The following is an 18,581-nucleotide window of genomic DNA, read 5'->3' as shown; positions in this document are numbered from 1 at the left end:
AAAAACAACCATTAAAATTTGTCTCATCTGTGGAAATAACTGACTTTTATTATTTTCATCCTGTAAAGCATTTTGATTACAAAGGCATTGCAGTTGGTGAACAATTACTTTATTTTACTCTATTATCCTCAAAGTCAGTGCCGCATCACCTTTTCAGTCTTAATTGTTTGGGAAGCACACAACAACCAACAAAAGTGGTTCACGGTAGAAATATAATAAGTACATTGTGTTTTATTATACTGTAATCATTGAGGAAGGGTTGTAATCAGCATATTAGAAATGTACACCATCATACACAACAGTTAGAAAAATACATTTATGAAATACATAACGAACATAATTAACATCATCTGGATGCTTGAAGATGTGTGCCTTAGTATTATAAATTACTACAAAATGTATCAAAACGTTTCCTTTGATTCTTGTATACATTTTGTGATGCACCAAATATTAGATATACTTTCATTCCCATCTCTTTTGCAACAATATGATTATATGAAATAAAGCAAAACACTCTTGGGAGTGTTTATTTGTTTGTTTGCATGTTTTGGTTCTATGGGTTTTGGTGCGTTTTATTAGAATTAACATCCTGTTTCCCAGAAACACTCGGGCTTATTGTGAAGAAAAAAAGGGTCACAGATAATGTGGTCCTAAAATAATCCTAACATCACAATCCAGTCAATAGGTTGTCTATGTTAAAACAGGACTGACACAGTGTTTTGATTTTATTTTAAAACATTTCTTATTTAAGGCAATAGAAGAGATTTTTGTTATGTGAGATCTTTATTCAATTCTCCCATCGTAATTCTGTCAGTACAGTATTTGCAAGAGTGATTAAAGAAGTACTTAAAGACACTGGTCACTATTGGTAATTTTCAAAGACCAGTCTTCTCACTTGCACTTGCTGTATCTCAACATATGCATGAAATAACAAAACTGTGAAAATTTGAACTCAATTGGTCACCAAGTTGCGAGATAATAATGAAAGAAAAAGAAACCCTTGTCATACAAAGTTGTGTGCTTTTAGATGGTTGATTTTGAGACCTCAAATTATAAATCTGAGGTCTCAAAATCAAAGTCACCAAGTAAGGTTTTATGCCAATAATTATTTTGAGTAATTACCAATAGTGTCCACTGCCTAGTATCTTTTTTTTCTGGGCAGTAATTGCTTATTATTTGGAATTGATATCATCTTCCTGGAAGTGACAATTATTGTAAATTGATTATAAGGTAAATCAATGAAATCAAAATGGATTGTTATCTAAATTAACTATTGGTCCATTGTTAAAACATATAACATGGCAGCTGTAGCCCAAGTTAAATACAAACAACCTTTTATTCATGATACTGGTAAAGCTTTAATAATATTCATCAGGAAAAGAGGAAAGATATCAGTAAAAAATATTGTTTATTGGCAATGAACAAGTTTAGCAAGAATACCTATAGCATTAGTGAGTGTTTCAGAATCAATTTCTTTTTAAATTTATGTTAATTAGGCATAACAGTGCGATTACCCGGTCTTCACTGCGTGGTAATGATCGGGTTGGTGGCTGGCGCTGTTTACGGACCTCGCCTCCGGCTCGGTCCGTTAACAGCGCCAGCCACCAACCAAGGTCATTACCACGCAGCGAAGACTGGGTACGAACACTGTTATTCCCATTAATAAATACCTTTTTTAGCGAATTAAATGGCTAAAATTGTCCAAATTTTGTGACTTTTCTCTCGGCGATACTTCAAGACATGTTCAGGGGCCATATTTGAGCTTTTGATGGTTCTCATCTCTTTCGTGCGTTTATAATCACATTACTGATCTTTGAGACCAGTGACTCTTTTAAATAATGATCTGTTCAGCGCCTACACTGGGGTCAAAGGAGGCAAATGATTGGACGATAGCTGTTCCTTGTGCATTAAAACGCGCGCATGAGCTCGGCGTTAGTTCATATGCGCGCACATGTTACACGCGCGCACTCAAAATTGATACATTTTCAGCGCGCGTAAGCGTAAGTGCGCGAAGTTTCAATGAAACTAACAGGGATATAAATAAGCGTGCGATACAGTGCAACGCGCGAGGTTTAGACAATGTATGCTGATTTAGTGGCCACTTACTCGCTATTTTCCAAAGCCGGTCTTTATACCACCGTTAACACTCCCACACGTGACCGGGTTTTGACCAATCAGAGACTTGAAACCGTCCAAGGTATTTATTAATGGCCATTCATCACAAAACAGATTTGAAAATTATAAAAGGTGTATAAACGTTTACAACTTTCTACACTAACAAGATAATATTTATAATTTGGCATAAGCTTGCACAGGGAGAGGTTTGTTTCAAGCATCTTCAGCAATTACTTCACTCAATATTCTTTTTTTCCATAAATAATTTTCTATCATAATAAAACATAAGTGAATCTCACAAAAACACTCCAATGAGATGTCGACTGATTTATAGGTTAATAGTAAATACACCTTTTAAGAACCACATGTTTGATACAATTCACTGAGGCTATCTGAAGTTAGCAACACGGATGGTCAGCCCAACTTCTGGTTTCTTCTGATGCTGCTTCTGAACTCCAGCTTCTGAGGATGTATCGTTCTCCTTTTGCTCTTGCCGCCTGCAATCAAATACAAATATTCAGTTCTTTTTCCTAATGATCATAAATAACCATGTATTTTAACAAAAACAAAATGCAAGCCAACTTAGATAAGGTTTAGCTCAAATTAAGCTCAAGCTTTTTTCAAGACCTATGAGATATTAAAAACTTAAGGCTAGTCCTAAGGTAAGACGAGGAGATAAGATGAGTCGATAAGACTTGTCTTAACTCTTTGTGAAATCCACCCCCTGTTGCAGCAGCAACAAAGTTTCAATTATAGTCACTGGACACCTTTGGTAGTTGTCAAAGACCTGTATTCTCACTTGTTGTATCTCAACATATGCATAAAATAACAAATCTGTAAACATTTGAACTCAATTGGACATCAAAGTTGCAAGAGAATACTGAAAGAAAAAACACCTTTGGTGCACAAGTTTGTGTGCGTTTAGAAGCCTCATAAAAACTTCAGGCCCGAAGTCTTTTAGCATTTGAGTGAGAAATTACCTATTTCTCAAAAACTACGCGAGGGAGCCATTTCTAACAATGTTTCATACTATCAATAGCTCTCCATTGCTCGTTTACCAAGTAAGTTTTTATACTAACATTTATGTTGAGTGTCCAGTGCCTTCAAGGTGTCAATGTTAATATTTGTCAAATAATTTACCTTTTTCTCTTCTCCTCTACTTCTTTCTCCAATGCCTTCTTCCCATCATCATCCTCCTCTGTGGTAAAATCATCCTTGTTTAAAGAGTCAAACCTCAGATCCTTACAGAAAAACAAGAATTATTCCATTAACTTTTAGCATACATTAATAATAGTAATAATTAATTTTTATATAGCGCTTTATCACAGCCCGAAGGGCGTATCAAAACGCTTCTGACATTATTACCCCTGTTCACTGGGCCATATATTTCAATCCCTAAACCATCTCAGCTCCCTGGGGAGTATACAACTAGTGCTGCGAGTTTCCGCGGCACCAAGCTAATCACTCACATAAACCATCTCTGCCCTCACAGGTACGCATGTTACCCCTAGGTGGAGAGAACCTTATGGTTAAGTGTCTTGCTAAAGGACACAAGTCTCACGAGCGGGATTCAAACCCACATCTTGATGACTTAACCAGCAGAACTTGAGTCCAATGCTCTTATCCGCTCAGCCACGACACTCCATTCCACTCATTAATATGTTTTGTTAAAGGTTGTGCCAATCACTTCTTATTCATTGTATGTGTTCTAGGCCAAAGCTGTTAAGCAGAAAATACCACCTGAAGAATTTATTTGCCTAGCAAAGAATTAGAGCACCAGTCACAACAATGAAGACTTAAAGTAATTTTGGCTGGATACCTGTTTTCTGTTAAGCAATTCTTTTCTGTGCTAAGCAAATTTGTGTGCTTACAGGCTTTATGAAATTGGGTCCTGACACAAGTAAAGTCTGTGTGGTCAAGAGCTCAGGCCACATTCTTAATACAAAACAATGAATGACTGTTTGAGTAACTTAAAGTAGCATACCTTGACACCAAGTGTATCTCCATCCTTAATGTGGTATGGAGCTTGTTTGAGATTCGCCATGAGCGCCTTGGCTCCTCCTTTTCCTTTCTTCTTGTTGCGCCCTTTTCCAGATTTTTTCTCCTGATTAATTGAAATAAATTATTTTCCTTTTTTTTTTAATTAACTTGGTGAATAAATCTTTTTTTTTTTTAAATGAAACCAATGGACTGTTCAGCTACTTAATCTCTAAGTTAGATTTGTAGATTCAGTAGATTTGTTTTCCTTCCAGATTGATTTTACAAGGAGTTTCAGAGTTTAAGTAAAACAGCCGAAATGAATTAAAATACTTTACCGTCACTGATTGTTGTATGACCAGCCACTCAAATTTTTGGATGAGATGTTTAGCGATGGCAGTGTGCTCCACTGGAAGAAGGAAATGGTCAGCTATAACTTGTCGTAAACTCTCTGGAGATGCTGCTTTAGAAGTGTCCCATATCAGTTCTTCTGCATTGAGGTAAGTACGTGTCTCTGGTATACGTCGACAGATGTTTAAAACTATTGCACTAACACTGAACAAAAAAGTGAAGGATAGTTATTTTATTAAGAAATAAAAGTTCGATTTCGTTCATGTCCTTTTAAACTTTGATAGATACATTTGTAATAACAATATCTACATACCTGAGGTTTTCTTCTTCTTGTAAAATTTGAACTGCGATTTGAGAGGCACTTGCGATCTTTAATTTCCTTCAAATAAAATGATATAGTGTTTAAAAAACAATGAGAAATATTCTAAGCTCATTTCGGTTTGCATTTGAAATGTGTCATTTTCAGAGTGTTAAATTTCCATTTTCTTTACCAAGGTGACATGATGCTATAGTGATTGTTAGGAATTATTTGTCTACAACAAGTGACAAGTCATGTTACCTGAGAGTCTGGTGATTTTCTCTGAGTACCCGTCCAAGGTGTCCTCGATCCATAAGACGTATTCTAAGAAAGTCTGGACCTGGTAGACCTACTTCAGACATCCCTGGCAATGTTAGGATCTGCACTTTAAAATCATTTAAGGTAGCATCTTGGGAGAGCTCTACATTCCCTACCAGAGCATGTTGTGACTTTCCAACAGTGTTGTCTTTTTGCGACTCATTTGACAAGATTAAATCTGTAAGGAATTAAATGGATGAGGATATTTATGAAGGATGTTACTCATGAGAAGGAATATGCCCAAATTTATTTCTACAATGATATTTACAGATAAACATTCCATGAAATACCCCCCTCATTATTATACATATATTGACTGACAATGAGGTAAATAATGCATGTCTATTCCCCCATGGGACTTTGAGCAACCAAAAGAGGGACCTACTTCCCAAGGAAATAGGTCCCTCTTCTGGACACTCACAGGCCATAGACATTCGCTATTTACCGAATAATGCCAGTCCATATGTGTTTTATAACACACCTCGGCCTAAAATGTGAGAAAGAAACTTGCCAGGGTTTTACTTCAGCAATCAACACATGGATAATTAAAGTAAATTGATTCAACAATAAAAGGAACGCATTTAATTTCCCCGGATTCAGTTTTTTAATTGCTGTTCACGGTTCACGTTATGAGAGGGCACTGTAACCAGTAAAAAATTATAAGTCTATTGCCTGCTCTGGGAACTATGCCTTGACGCGTGTCTAGTTCACTAGCCTATATTACTATACCTCATACATATTCATGACCGAGAGTCGAGTTTTGATTGGTCCATTCATCATTACGTGCCAGGTGTCTCGACCAATAGGAATGAAGAAACTGTCTTATAAGCACAGGTGCAAGCTTGCGTGTCACGCCCATGTTTCAACACTTTTTACTGGTCATAAACAAAGGTTTATACACACCCACTTGACGCGCTCTCCACCAATAGGAATAGTGAAACTGTCTGAGGTATTTATGAATTAATCCTAACAGATTCAGTCAGTTTTTGTGTTCATAGTGCAGAAGTTAAAATAAATAAAAAAAGTTCATAAAAAAATTATCCAGAATGCATTTTATTTCAGTCATCATTTCCGCTTGCTCCTAGTTTGTCAACTTATAATACCTCGGAGAGCTAATCGACTAGTCACCCTCAAACCATGTTATATTTGTATATTAGTTTACCCCTTCTGATCATGTTTCAGGCAACCAGAAACTAGCAACAGGTGTGTTAAAAAGGTAAATAAATAGCAACCCAAATACAAATAAAAACTAAGTAAAAAACCTACTCATTATCTGCGTGTTCATCCAACTGAGCAGCTCCTTCTGAGCATTGGAGGTTGAATCTTGACCCTTATCTGGAGATGGGTAAATCCAGATGGGTAGTCGAATAAAACCTTTAGGAGGTAATCGACCCTCCTCAAGGAGCAACAAGGCACCATTCAAGATGTTCTCTTGGTCTAGAGTTGAGCTCTACCAAGAATAAGAGTTAGACAAATGGCTTGGTTAGCATTCAATCAAGGTTTTTAAATGGAGAACATGAAAATAAAGGAGTGGAGTAGAAACCAAAAAATGCTAAATAGAGAGAATGTTTGATGATGGAACAGTACCCAGTCCTCTGTGAATCAGTCACTGATTATTGGTAACAGGGGGTTATTGGTTATTTATGTCACATGAAAGTTATGCCGAGATGAAAGTTCAAAAAGAATTTATTTTGTTTACAAAAAGGTTGTCAACCCTTAAGGTGATCCATCTGCTGCTACTTCCCAGGTTGTATAATTAACATGGGTGTGATCCCTGGATACACGGCAGTAACAAGTCGAATGGCTTCCAACTGGAACACCGAAACAAAAATATTAACAAAATAGGGAGATCGCCAACGCTACAGCTAGACAGCTCAGTTGATAGAGCGCTGACACTTTAATCCAGGGGTTGCAGACTCAAGTAACTTTGTCTTTATTCAACCCAAAATTATTTTAAAATTCACCCAGTCAATTTTCCCTTGGGGTTGATACTTGATATAACAAAAAGGCAATAATAAAACTCCCATTTGGCTCATTCTGTTTTGTATCACTATTGTAACATTTCCCTTACAGTGTCTTGAAGAAACTCTGTTGGTTCTCCACACCAATTGGTCTTACGTAGATGCCATTGATCACCAGTCACACCAGACATACCAACCACCATTTCCAAAGTCTGTTTAGTAAAACAAAAATTAATAGGGTTTAATGGATTATTCAACAAGAAAGAAATTCATAACAAAGAAGACAACGAGGTCAATAAATTGATACAAGTGTAGTTGGAAAGGGTTTTAAGTCATCTTCACTATAAGGTTGACAATATTTTATTTAAGTCATCTTCACTATAAGATTGACAATATTTTAAAAACGGTAAAAGTACCCTATATGTTTGCCACTATATCAGTCTGTCCTACCTCTTGCACTGTTGATTTCTTGTCAACCATCAATTCTGTTGGGTTCTGTTGAATTCCTCCACCACAAACTGAAAAGCCGATTGTGATCTGTGGAGCAACATTTCAATTTAATCACAGTTATTAATTTGCTCAAAGTTTGCTGACGTACAATACTTTCAGATGTTATTCCGCATTATGTGACAGCACACACCCTTATGGTTAAATTTATGGGTTACTTCTATTACCATTTTATTATCCTCACTACTGAAGAAATCCTCTATGGGTAGCATTGTAACATTGTGTAAAGTACCCTGTAATTTGGCGTGTGTCAGGGCACATAGACTTAAAAATGAAAGCCTTTTTCACACTGCATCTTTTCTCTCTGTGGAATACAGCACCGGGTAAGCCCTGGGAATTTGGTGTGTGTGTCAGGGCACATAGACTTAAAGATGAATGCCTTTTTCACACTGCATTTTTTCTCTTTGTGGAATACAGCCTCGGGTAAGCCCTGGGAATTTGTTAACCCCATGTTTACCCAGGCACACTTTTGTGTCCATACGCTATGGGGTATTTGTTGCACGTTTCAAGAATACCCCAGGATTGTAGCTCTTACCCATACCCTGCAGCAGGGGTGGCTATATTCCCCAGAGTATTATGCCCATTTGCCTGGGCAGACCGGGGGTAGTGCAATCGTAGTGTGAAAAGGTTGGCCATTATTAACCCTGGGGAATAGAGCAGTGTGAAAAGAGCTATTGAGAGAAGGGAAATGTACCTGATTAGTCCTGGGTGGTTCACCTCTCTCTATGACCAACTCTGTACCAGACTTTATTCCAAACTCAACTATCTTTAGACTCTCGTGTACTGGAAAAATAAAATAACGACAAAGAAAACTGGTTAAAGTAACATCCAATAATGGCAATATTAGGAGGGTAAAGGATTTTGGGTTGGGTTTTTCAATATATCAAATAACTGAACTAAAGCGTTAGTTTGTAATAATGTAAATTCAACTTACATGGTGGCTGTAGTCCGGCACTGTATGCATTAACACGGAGCCGACATTCACTAGTTATTATCTGATTATTTGTGTCTTTTAACTGAGAGCAGACGCAGGTCTTCAGCTCGGCAACAGTCTGAGGGCAGCAAATGTCAAGGTACAGTTTCAGAATTAATACATCAATGTTATTCATTATGAGGAATAAAACCAATGCAAGAGAACCAACTTCACGAGAAACATAATGTAAAACACACTATATCTAGTATTAAAAAACAAATTTCATTTACCACATCTTTGTCAATTTCAACTTGTATCAATGGCAACTCTGTTCCTTCTGGTGTTACACTACAGCGATTCTCAACTGTCACAAGAACTAGACGGCTTTGACGCATCGCTTCATTAGCAGCCAAGGATGACGCTTTCCTACAATAGAACAATATCATTATATTATCAAATTATATAGATAAAAGGCACTAGACACTAATTACTCAAAATAATTTTTAGCAAGAAACTTAATTGGTAATAAGTCACGGAGAGCTGTTGATAGTGTAAAACATTGGAGAAACGGCTCCCTCTGAAGTAACAGAGTTTATGATAAAGAGGTAATTTCTCACTCAAATAATTATTACAAAAGACTTTTATTAGGCATCTACCTCGTAACACCTTGAGTGTGTCAGCTGGAATCAGACTTCGAGTTTCAGGTACGGCAGCTGTGGCAATATGCATCAGATCGCATTGGTTGGGCGGCTCTACGTCCCCATGATGGATTCAGAGCATCATGATGATGATGATGAAAGCACACAAAATTGTGACACAAGGGTGTTTTTCTAAAAATATTCTATAGCAACTTCGATGACCAATTGAGCCTAAGTTTTCACAGATTTATTTTTTTCTACTTATATGTTGGGTTATCTGTTGCTTTGAACTCACCCTCTCCTCTTGTACTCAGCAATAATTCTGTCTCCATCCTTCATCCCCATTTCCTCCACTGTCTTACCATCTTCCTCCTCCCTGATCAAGACGGCACTTGACACCACCCTACTAATTGTTAGGAACATAGGGGGTATCTCAGTCTCAACACTAGTCAAAGCACGCATCTCTCCAATAGTCAGATCCTTAGCAAAGCCCTTCTGGACTTCTGCAGTTTCCTGGTTATCTCTGGTCACAGCATAAGTCAAGTTGATGAGGATTGGCTCGCATAACTCTCCACTTCTTATCTCCATTCCATCCACTTTCTTCCCATCCCAGAGAAAAATAAGTGTGTCATCAGTCAGACCAATGTCTTTAAGGATGGCTGAATTGTCTTCTAATTTGGAGAAGAAAATACATTCTTATTGAGCCAATCTTGCAGACCATTTTCCAAAGCAATTCCTTGAGTCATTCAAATTGTAATAATTTTAAAACTAATAACTTCACTCAAGATCAATTACTATTCTCATGCTATTCAATAGTTCAATGAAATGTAAAAAGCCATCCTCACAAACACCAGTAATATGAGACTGTTGGACTTAGTTCTTGCCAGTAGTGTGGGTTCTCAGACATACACGTGCAATACTGCTACGCATGCTCAGAGCCGCAAAAAGGACCGATATGTCTGCTGCCACCAGCATCTCAGTCTCCCATTGTAGATATTATTGAATCTGTCATTGGCATTGCATTTAGGAATAACTAGTAATTAGGAACACATCATGAATCCAACAATGACTTAATAATCACCAGATAAGCAGTTGTAGAGGTGTAGGCCGGCAGGTAACTGCTTAGCTGAATGTAGACATACATTCTGAACAGTCAGACCATTCAAAATAGACTCACCAAGCTCCTAAACATAAGCAATACAAAATACCAAAGATTAGAATCAACTTACCTAAGACAATAAGCAGACAATCTCTCAAAAGAGATTTTCTCATGGTTATCCCAAACCTCTCTTAGTTTCCTAGGACATTAGTTATTGGAAATGCACATCTAGGCACAAGTCAAAATCAAGGCTCAGTCAAACATGGAGGTAGATGGTCAAAGACACAAGTAGTATCGCCCACAAATATCACCTCCAAATGGCTGATAACAAAGCCACACTCTCTCATTGACTCAAAGAGTCAAATATAGTATTTTACAGAGAAACAAATGTTTGTCTTACCTTCATTATGAGTGTCTTAAGATCAGCCACTGACCTCCTTCTATCAATAGAAAGCCTGAATGGACTTACATCTATAGTGGGTTTCTTGTGGAGAGCACAAGACCTGTACTCATACAGATCACTGTACACAACAGAGATCTGTACAGAGTTTATGGCTTTGTCATATTCTTCCCTGGAACAGACAAACATGAAATAAATAAATGCTTTACAGTTTGCATGTCTTACATGACCTGTGAGGATGAACAAAATAACTCAACATGCCTAAGGGTTGCGAAAAGACTCCTTTATTTGGAGTTGAACAAAGACAAATTTACTAGAGCGGGATTTGAACCAGCAACCTCAGGATTAATTTGCCGGCCGCTACCAACCGCGGTCTCCCCATTTTGTAAATTTGTTCCAGGGGTGTCAGTCAAAAGCCTTTCAACATAAACTGCCATGTAGCCAGGGATCACACCCAATTTTTTGATACAAGTTTAAGATAGACAAACTAATTGACGAACCTCTGTTTATTGAGCTGTTTATTGGCATCAAGAACTTCATTTAGTAACCACTCTGGCATTCCTTGTTGGATGTTTGCTGCAGCTTTAAAATAAAAATCAACAGCAAAAAAGAAAACATTTAAAATTAGCCCTTACAAATTATTAACAATATTACACTTTTCAGATCAAGTCATCTCGGTATTTAGCACAAGTAATTTGTCAGTAAAATGACACACAAACATTTTAAATGGTCTCCATAGATGTACCTTTTTTTGTTCTCTCCATTGACTTTCTTCTGTAGAAAAGCATATAGGCACTTTCCCTGCCTGAAAACTGTCTAGGAAGATCAAAACTTTCATTAATAGATGTCACCTTGGAATCATTAAAATCAAACCAGTGTTTTTTAATCTCAACCTCCACATGGTCTTCAGACTTATCAATGTCTTCTCCCTTTTTGAATACAGTTTGTGTCTTAGTATCCAATTGAGCCTTAGAACCCAAAATGCTATTTTCTGAAGTTGTCTGCTGTAGCGTTTCATGGCAAGATGTTTGAGAAGTCTTTGGGTCAGTTAATTGTTGGCAGTCGGGGTCTGCATCAGTCTCACAAACTCGGTTAGGGTTAGGGTTAGCGTCCTTTCCAGACTGTTCTAAAACCTCCCCTTGCCCAATTTCTCCATGACATGGAAGATGATCAGTTCTTGGTCCTTGTATAACTGCCTTGTCAACATGATCCCCCAGGGTGGGGATTCTCTTGTTATCACCATGTCTGTCTACAGTCCAGCACTTAGTACTATCACCGTCTCCGCCTTCCACTTCATCAGGATTCAGTCTAGCCCCATTCTCTACATTCTGAGATTCCTTGAACCCTTCTATGTTCAATCTGTTTGATGCCCCAGGACCAGCAGTTGACTCTTCAGAACAAGAACTGCCCCTCATTGCAGAATTGTCCTCATTTTGATGTGACTCATCAGTTGACATGGCAACAGGGAATTCTTGTGAATGCTGCTTCATAGACACAGAGTTTGTTTGAGGGTCAAATAAGAAGACTTCTTGGTGACTTTTTACAAACTGAAACAAGAAACAATTTTAATGAAATCAGTTAGACATTGTGACCCTTGTTGGTCAACACATAAGTAAAGCAAATCGAGTGACCTCAAAAGTATGAGGAAGTCCAACATGCAGCTCATGTACCACAAACTTGTGAACTAAGAAGATGTATAACAGTAGAAACAATTAATGTGATATCATCAGCAACACACTTCAGTATTAAATTTGACAGTCATACGCAACAACTTTCAATTAAAAACCAAGACAATAAACACTGATAGGTTGGAAAGAATTCCAAATCGAAATTCAGTTCATGTATCAATAAGAGGTTCAAAATCAAGAATTGCAGAATAACATAATAATTACAGATTACCTTGGTTGCAGTTCCATATTTTTTCTTGAATCGTTTGCTCCATGAAACACCAGTCTCTTCACTTAAGGCCTAAAAAATAAAGAAATTATTCACCACAAAAATTACAAAGGTTTATCAAGTCGAGTGATTGTTTGTATCCATTGAAATTACACATAGCATAAATTAGGTACAAGATTTATTAAGACTAATATTTAGTAAAGGGAATAAAAGGGTAGGGTTGAGTTCTTAAACTGCCGTTTAAAATTGGCAGGGTCGTGGCCGTGCGAAGGCGAGGGCCTTTATCGGACGGCAACGACCCTGCAAGGTTTTACACAGCAGTTTAAGAATGAGTCACTACTTTTATTTCCATTCAAAAATGCCTTTTTGGTCAAAAGGCGTATTAAAGTAAGAAACTCTGTAAAAATTATTTGTTTTCCGACGTCCTTAAGTAAGAAACTCTGTAAAACCTATTTGTTTTCCGACGTCCTTGAGCTCTGTACTTGTGTTTGCAATTTTATGACTGAGACAGTTTTTGGACATGCATTCTAGTGCGTAGAAATATGCATCTCAGCTATTCAAAAACAACCGGTTATAACAGCTCTAGCTGGTCATTATCAACCATTTAAACACCCCCAAGGACGCGCTCTTCACCAATAGGAATAGCAAAAACTGTCTGAGGTATTTATGAATGTTGAATAAAACCCTTACACAGACAACCTTTTGAATTCAGAGAATACTGAAGAGGGTTTTATGAAGGTAAGAAAGGTTCTTACCTGACATAATTTATCAAGATGCATCTTTTGCTGGACTCCACCTCGTTTTCTCAGCATTGTAGCAAGCAGCTCCAAAGGTGAATTAAGCTCAATTAAGTCAACTTTTCTATCTTTGGATGGTTTACTGTGTAGAACCGTCACTTCCTTCTCCTGAATTATAACAATGTATAAATTGACTTTGATGTTAAAGACATTCCAACATTAGTAATGTCTTGAATGCTCATTGTCAATTTGATATAATAGTAATTAATGCTTACAGGTGTTGTCCAGTTTCCAAGCCCATCTATATCCTTGATGTATGCATGATAATGCCCACCATGTGTACTTCCACTATGGATCAACACGGAGTACAATTCATAAACTGTAGTCTTAGATGTTTCTTTCTGTCGAAGACAAAGGGTATAAGATTAATATTGACATTAGATTATATATCACGCCATGGCGGCTTTCATAATCCAACCCCAAACAATAGATATATAACTCATTTTAATCATTAAGTACAGTTTTGATTTCAGGACCAATAAATCTGTTAAATCTCAACAGGCTGAGACATCAATAACAAAACCCAGTGTTCCAATGGGTAACTCTAGATAGTAAAGCAGTAACCAAATTAACGGCTACAGCTACGGCTGGATCAGTGTGCCATTGAAGAATAGTACATAGTAACACTCTTAGCAACAGTCATAGCCATAGCTGGATACAGTTTGACAATCACCTTCTCACAGTAGTCTGTCATGTCAATCTCTTGTGGGAAGATATACTTCCCTATTTCCTTGTATCGTTGACATTTCTGGTAATCAAAGCTGAATCGTAGCAAGGACACAGTCAAAATAGGAGGCAGGGACCGAATTTTGGCGCTCTGCAATCAAAAAATATAAATTGTTGGTTGTTATTAGTCAAAGTTTGTGTCAAATCAAAACAAATTGAACTTCTAGACGGACCTCTACAACACTCACCTTGATAGCATTGACTAATTTGCAGCAACTACTGCAGTGGTATTGATTCTGTCCTTCCATTCGTTCTACATCAACATAACATGTATTCAGAGTATCTAGCACCCCAGAGTAATGAGCTACAGCTAATGTCAGATCCAAAAAGTCTTCCTGTAACAAAGTAGCAAAATGTTATAAAGAAACAGTAAATCGTTTGGTTGCTAGGTGCAAAAAGACACAGTAAATTGTTTGGTTGCTTGGTGCAAAAAGACACAGTAAATAGTGTGGTTGCTTGGTGCAAAAAGACACAGTAAATCGTGTGGTTGCTTGGTGCAAACAGACACAGAAAATCATGTGGTTGCTTGGTGCAAAAAGACACAGTTAATCGTTTGGTTGCTTGGTGCAAAAAGACACAGTAAATCGTTTGGTTGCTTGGTGCAAAAAGACACAGTAAATCGTGTGGTTGCTTGGTGCAAAAAGACACAGTAAATAGTGTGGTTGCTTGGTGCAAAAAGACACAGTAAATCGTTTGGTTGCTTGGTGCAAAAAGATACAGTAAATCGTCTGGTTGCTTGGTGCAAACAGACACAGTAAATCGTTTGGTTGCTTGGTGCAAAAAGACACAGTAAATCGTTTGGTTGCTTGGTGCAAACAGAAACAGTAAACTTGGAACAGTTCCCTTGTAAAATCTGACTGAGGAAAAAACACAGCTGAACGAATGAACATGGTTTAAACATTAAAATAAAAAATAAAAAATAAAGATTTCTTAAGTAGAATGAAAAGATTCCTCACCTCCCTTTCACTGACTCTTCCACATTCTTCACATGTAATCTATTACACAAATCAGAAAGAAAATCAGAAAGAAAATCACAACATGTTGTTATAATTATGTAAGTAGTCTGATCCTTCACATCAACAAAACTATGCCTTCTTTACAAGCAATCAATCCAGCATAGTGACTATAACACAAAATGCATGGGTTTCTGTCTATAATCTTAATCCTATAATAAAGACGAGATCCGAGTTCTTGGTTAAATCACTTTCCACTCAACTTGTTAACAATAATCCCATGATAAAGATGTGATATAAGTCCTTGGTTCGATCACTTTCTACTCACCTTATTAACAATAATCCCATGATAAAGATGTGATACAAGTTCTTGGTTCAATCGCTTTCTACTCACCTTATTAACAATAATCCCATGATAAAGATGTGATATAAGTCCTTGGTTCGATCACTTTCTACTCACCTTATTAACAATAATCCCATGATAAAGATGTGATATAAGTTTTTGGCTCGATCACTTTCTACTCACCTTATTTTACAATAATCCCATGATAAAGATGTGATACAAGTTCTTGGTTCAATCGCTTTCTACTCACCTTATTAACAATAATCCCATGATAAAGATGTGATATAAGTTCTTGGCTCGATCACTTTCTACTCACCTTATTTTACAATAATCCCATGATAAAGATGTGATACAAGTTCTTGGTTCAATCGCTTTCTACTCACCTTATTAACAATAATCCCATGATAAAGATGTGATATAAGTTCTTGGCCAGATGTTCCTATGAGTGAATCCTCAATAGCGCTGAATAGAATCCTATTCAGTTCTTGTACATCATGTTGTTGAAATTGCTGCAATGAATGATAACAGTTCATCATTTATGTCAAACTTTGTGCAATCTTTGCTCCGTTTCAAGGCAGTAATTGATATTCTCAAATTCAAGAAGCTTTGTGGAATGTTTCACAAAATATACTTTGCTTTAATGATGGAAGATTTGTTTCTTGATCTATCTCACCATTTGAAATGCAGTGATTAAGTTGGTGACAATTTCTCATCAGAGTAATTTTCATATCAGTGTGGCCCTTTGTCCACCCCCCCCCCCCCCCCCCGGATATTCTGTCCCTCCATATCAGGAACTGTGTAAAAACTTCTCTGATTAAAACTTCTCTTTTGATTTATCCTCCTTCAGCACACGTTAATTTCCCAATGGAAGACAGAATCTCCAAGTACCAGCTAGATTTCCCTATGACACCGGCACACAGCACTTACAGTACAAGGGATACTTACCTCATTGTTTTGCCAACCAAAGCTATCAGTAAGTTCCTTAGTGGATGCACTTTGCTGATCGAGAAGTAAGAGTCGACCAAATAATCTCTGAAGCTGAATCGGTATAACCCGCACCTAAAAACAAAACAAGACTTTTTAAAGACAATGTGTGTCTACTTCCTCTACCCAACAAATGTCAAACTGTAAAATTAATGGTGAGACAATTATTAAGAAGATTGGTAAAACTTAAAAACTAGGTTATTGCCTCACTGGGTATGACCAATGATGGTGCTACAGTTTGTACTTTTCACGGATAATCTTTCACATTAAGAAAGTTCCATCAATTACATTAAAGGGAAAAGTAACTGAATTCGATTACACAACAAATAATTGTATCCTATTATCCAAAAGAATTGTATCCTATTATCCCTTCTTTTTTTTAAACTGAAAAAGTGGCAGTCAGATAGCAGACAAATACAAACAAAAACCCTCAACCACAAAGAAAACACACCTTTGCCTCTGGAAGATCTTTTTTAACCAACTCTCCAAGTTCTGATGATCCAAGCGCAAATAATGACTCTGAAAGGATTAGAGTATTGTTAACATGTTTAAGCTTCCACTGACAAAAAAAAAAGAATTATACATATACTCTTCACCCAAAGAGTAATAAACATATGGAACTCCCTTTCACAAGCTACAGTGGATGCCAAAACTGTTGCTAGATTCAAGTCAAAACTGGATACTCACTGTAAGGAGGAAAAGATAGGATATGGGGTCACAAAGGCTATGCCTAATTAATATACCCATTAAACCGTAAGTAGTAAGTAGTAAGTAGCATCACAACAAGTCAAAAGACAGTAAATATTTAGGTTTATGGCCCTATACTTCCTCCTTGGAACAAAATCCCCCTCCCTACTCTACTCTTCTGAAAGCTATAAGGGATAACTTTCCGTATGGCGTCACCACTTTTTCACTCATTTTTACAAAAAGGGATAACTCATTGAGGTAAATTAGATACTGTATTATTTCATTTTCGAATGAAAAAGTGGTGGCGCCATACGGAAACTTTTCCTCTATAGGCCTAGTATAAGACTCTCGAGCCTTAGTTTCTAGAACTTCTAGAAACTAACCCCCCCCCCCCCAACTTCCTTGTCCATACATATATTGATCATTACCCTCCATAGTATTTCTAAAAATACTATCGTCATTGTCAGGACAGGGAACATTCCTAAAAAGAATAATATGTTTTACTTGATTTTGTCAGCTTGTTTGTTGGGGGGTTTTGGGTGGTGTTCGTTGGTTTATTTCTTGTTTGTGTAATAAACGCATACCATACCTCTAAATTCTGGCGTAAATAACAAGGTTTGTAACAGAGCATTCATGTAGCACGTCGCCCCACGATTGTTAATTCCGGCCAGTCCACAGCTAGATCGCGGTGCCGTGATCGGCGTTAGAGATGTCCCACCACCACCACTGCTGCTGGCACCGCCACCACATTTCACGGTCGGGGAAATTCCCTCAGCCGTGTCGTCGAACAAATCTCCAAACATGGTTAAAATTACACATATATAACTTCGTAAATGGTTTCCCTGAGTTCATCTATTCGTCAAAACCCGAATTGTACAAGTCAATTTTTTTCAAGCAAAATTATAACGAATTTTGTTCATTTTCAGGTAAAAAGTTTCTTACCAAATTATCGGGAGACGTCATTCATGTCTTTGCTTCATTACGCACACTAAGTGTCAGATGGCGCCCTCAAGTGGCGGATTTCATCACGGCACAGCAGTCAGTCGCCGTCGCTCGTCGTCTGCTTTTCGAGAGGCGAGTGTGTTGAAACGGCGACTTCGGCCGGCTACGGCTAGCTACGGCTACAATATCAGTGCGTCTGCGTTGAATAACACGAAGATGCGCGTGATCTTGCTATAGCCGTAACCATCCTAACCCGAAGTCGCCGTTTCGTAAACGGCCTTTGTTTCTAGTATTCGGAAACTGTCTGAGGCTGCTGAGACATGATACACGAGAGAGAGATCTTCAAAAGAAACATCCGAAACTGTGTACTCTGTTTTGTTTTACACGTTTTGTATGTAAAATAATTAACTTTCAAATTTCTAAAACTGCTAAAAAAAGTACTACTCACATTTTTAGAAAACTGACTGAGCTCGAACCATGGACGGAGGAAGGAAATATCCTCCACCATGAATTATTCAACGAAAAGATGCTTATAATAACGTGTATTTTACTTTATTGTTTAGCTGGTTGCGATTTAACTCATCTTTCGTGATGAGCAAGGTTGGGGGTCCGTGGGGCGGGAGAACGCACATAAATAACAATACCACAGTGTGCAAACCTCTTTTTATTATGCAAA

At 37.5% G+C, this 18,581-nt stretch overlaps 1 protein-coding gene across 2 annotated transcripts in view; it reads right to left on the bottom strand.

The window, feature by feature from the left end:
• Nucleotides 1–213: 213 nt before the first annotated feature.
• Nucleotides 214–18,581, bottom strand: part of LOC139949303 (ubiquitin carboxyl-terminal hydrolase 40-like) — a 40,258-nt gene continuing 21,890 nt past the window's right edge. Inside the window, exons 2-28 of one of the 2 annotated variants that reach the window (XM_071947719.1) lie at nt 17,553–18,218; nt 16,728–16,795; nt 16,238–16,351; nt 15,676–15,801; nt 14,953–14,991; nt 14,185–14,331; nt 13,944–14,087; nt 13,486–13,611; nt 13,229–13,378; nt 12,477–12,545; nt 11,323–12,124; nt 11,078–11,159; nt 10,578–10,749; nt 10,160–10,262; nt 9,374–9,749; nt 8,731–8,866; nt 8,462–8,579; nt 8,222–8,310; nt 7,471–7,557; nt 7,131–7,232; nt 6,326–6,509; nt 5,003–5,237; nt 4,757–4,822; nt 4,431–4,647; nt 4,100–4,219; nt 3,256–3,356; nt 214–2,612 (exon numbers count right to left, since the gene is read on the bottom strand). In XM_071947719.1, the coding sequence (XP_071803820.1) occupies nt 2,504–2,612; nt 3,256–3,356; nt 4,100–4,219; nt 4,431–4,647; nt 4,757–4,822; nt 5,003–5,237; nt 6,326–6,509; nt 7,131–7,232; nt 7,471–7,557; nt 8,222–8,310; nt 8,462–8,579; nt 8,731–8,866; nt 9,374–9,749; nt 10,160–10,262; nt 10,578–10,749; nt 11,078–11,159; nt 11,323–12,124; nt 12,477–12,545; nt 13,229–13,378; nt 13,486–13,611; nt 13,944–14,087; nt 14,185–14,331; nt 14,953–14,991; nt 15,676–15,801; nt 16,238–16,351; nt 16,728–16,795; nt 17,553–17,766 (4,296 nt within the window). In that variant the 5' untranslated portion in view covers nt 17,767–18,218 and the 3' untranslated portion in view covers nt 214–2,503. Of the gene's footprint in view, nt 2,613–3,255; nt 3,357–4,099; nt 4,220–4,430; nt 4,648–4,756; nt 4,823–5,002; nt 5,238–6,325; nt 6,510–7,130; nt 7,233–7,470; nt 7,558–8,221; nt 8,311–8,461; nt 8,580–8,730; nt 8,867–9,373; nt 9,750–10,159; nt 10,263–10,577; nt 10,750–11,077; nt 11,160–11,322; nt 12,125–12,476; nt 12,546–13,228; nt 13,379–13,485; nt 13,612–13,943; nt 14,088–14,184; nt 14,332–14,952; nt 14,992–15,675; nt 15,802–16,237; nt 16,352–16,727; nt 16,796–17,552; nt 18,219–18,581 lie in introns of those variants that run through there. The other variant, XM_071947720.1, reaches the window with a different exon arrangement.

This window comes from Asterias amurensis, chromosome 16 (genome assembly GCF_032118995.1).
Source record: "Asterias amurensis chromosome 16, ASM3211899v1".
NCBI lineage: Eukaryota > Metazoa > Echinodermata > Asteroidea > Forcipulatida > Asteriidae > Asterias > Asterias amurensis.
This window is presented reverse-complemented; position numbering and strand designations above follow the sequence as displayed.